General features: G+C 26.5%; 1 protein-coding gene across 1 annotated transcript; it reads left to right on the top strand.

Annotated features, from left to right (window-relative positions):
* The first annotated feature begins 309 nt into the window (after positions 1 to 309).
* LOC100568521 lies at positions 310 to 1818 on the top strand. The gene is made up of 3 exons (XM_029490309.1): positions 310 to 535; positions 612 to 1100; positions 1334 to 1818. The coding sequence occupies exons 2-3, from the start codon at positions 632 to 634 to the stop codon at positions 1495 to 1497; spliced, it is 633 nt and encodes a 210-aa protein (XP_029346169.1). The 5' UTR covers positions 310 to 535; positions 612 to 631; the 3' UTR covers positions 1498 to 1818.
* The last annotated feature ends 541 nt before the right edge of the window (positions 1819 to 2359 follow it).

Below are 2359 nucleotides of genomic sequence, written 5' to 3'. Positions count from 1 at the left end.
CTATCTAATAGTAAAGCTAACATCACCAAATTGATTTTTTATGAACGCCAATTTAATATGATGTCCATTTGAAAAACATAGTTAATACATAGGGCTGTGTCTTCCTTAAACTAAAATACAGCTTTGTGTTATAATTTTTTTTTTTTTTTTACAGATTTATGTCTACTACATTTAATAAGAATCCAAATTATTGGGATACTTTGGCTTTAAATGAACTGTATAAAACTACTTACAACTATAAAAATATGAATATAATATAAAAACTTATTTATAAAATTATTAATGCTTAAATTATTTTATTTTATTTTCATTGATGTGTATTGTGTATGTATATTTTAGAATATGTGTTAGTAGATATAACGCTGCATTGTCAATAGTTGATACAGATGAGATGTGGGATAAGTATTTAACCACTATGATCAAAATAATATCTGATGCTGGTATTACAGAAATGTATAAAATATGTTTAATTAAAGAATCTATACACTGTGCTCACAAGAAAAATAAATTGAAACCAAATCATTATATTCGTTTGGTAAGGGATTTAAATTGTATTTTTTTAGTTTGTACTTTTAATTTGTATTACTATTCTTTCCACTTTTGTTATTCAGATAAATAATTCAAAAGGTTCATGACCCTGGACATTATAGATTGGGCCATCGAAGCATATCCAAATGACATGGGTATCTTAGAAGTGAATATAAAATTTAAGCTAACAGATAAAGATGATCTTATTGCTTACGAGTTATTTAAAGCAAATGCTAATAAAGTTTCATCCGCAATGTGGCTTATAATAATTCAATATTTTTCAAATAAACCACAGATAAGGCATATTTTCAACATGGCATTTGGAGATAAATCTGTGTGTTCTAACAAAGTAAAAAAAAAGCTTGCAAATGAGTATTTGTTGTGGTTAAGCAAAAATAAGTCTTTGAATGATGCTCGAAATGCATACTTGTTGTTAAACACAAACAACAGTTGTGATGCAAGTCTGTGCAAGACTTTGGTAACTCTAGAAACCGGACAACAGATAATAGACGTCAGCAAGATTAGACAGCATTTTACATTAGCATGCATGCAGTTTGGTAAAACCGATATCGGTTAGTAAATTATTTCTATATACAGTTCAAGTTCAGAACTGTTGTCGAGGCAATACTATATAGCGGGTATACAAATAGTTGACTCGTTAGGGGCGACAAAGGAGTATTGCCTGACTGTGGCCCGACAGAAACTGGTCGCTGCCAACTATGTTTCTTAACTTGAATAGAGTATAGTCATTTTGTTTTATTATTGTACGTATATCTGATTACTTTATCTGTAACTATATCTATAGATTTGTGGATAGAACGAATTAACTTTGAGCTAAAGTATGGGTCACGAAAACTTGTTTCCACAACATATCACCAAGCGTGGACAACATTGAATAATGCAGAGTCTGGTCAATTTGCTGAAATACTGAAGGCGAATTCTACGTTAAATACAATTTGTAACCCTTGATAATTACATAATAATATTATAATATTTACATTTCAAGATTATATAAAATATACATTATTAGGTATAGTCTGAAGTCTTAAGGCCATTCATTAAAAATAATTATATTTTTAAACATTGCTATGAAATTCTTTTATGAATATCATTATCTATTATTTGTATTCCTTGGGATCTTTCTTCTATAGTACTGTTTGTTATAAATAAATTACCTTTTCAATTTTTCAAACCAATATATTATTTATTGCCTTGATATTTTTTTTTATACTTTATCATCTATTAAATAAGCACAACACATAAACTCAAAAACTCTTGTACAAATCATTATTATTGTTGTTGGTGACATACTTTGAAATAATATATATAACATGTTTTATATTTTACATTTAAACACACAAAATATAAAATTATATATTATCTAAATTCAATATATATGTATATTTTCAATATATGCTACCTACTGAAAGTATCAAATACTTATAATCACAGTATTACTTAAATATAGATATTTAAAAAAGTATAGAGTAAACAATTTACTATGATTACAGTTTAAAATATTATTACCTTATTATAATGGTGTTTAAAAATTGCAAAATTCATTGAATGAGTCAAATTTCTTTTTAGTATGTTTGGATATTTTTTCTTTACTGGTATAAAATTATTTTGCTTCACACACGCATTATATTAAAGTATATAGAATATAATTTCCTCTTAGGATATTATTTTACTGTATCCTTAAATAAATATAAACCTTAACCTATACTTAACGGAGACTAATAATTTAACTGGAGTTTGTAACAACTGACTGTGTCGGTTAAATATAAATTAAATTGTTGTGAACATCTGATTTATTGAAATAAATAGCTAA

Source organism: Acyrthosiphon pisum, chromosome A2 (genome assembly GCF_005508785.2).
Source record: "Acyrthosiphon pisum isolate AL4f chromosome A2, pea_aphid_22Mar2018_4r6ur, whole genome shotgun sequence".
Lineage (NCBI taxonomy): Eukaryota > Metazoa > Arthropoda > Insecta > Hemiptera > Aphididae > Acyrthosiphon > Acyrthosiphon pisum.
Note: the sequence above shows the minus strand (reverse complement) of the source record. Positions and strands in the feature narration are given on the sequence as shown.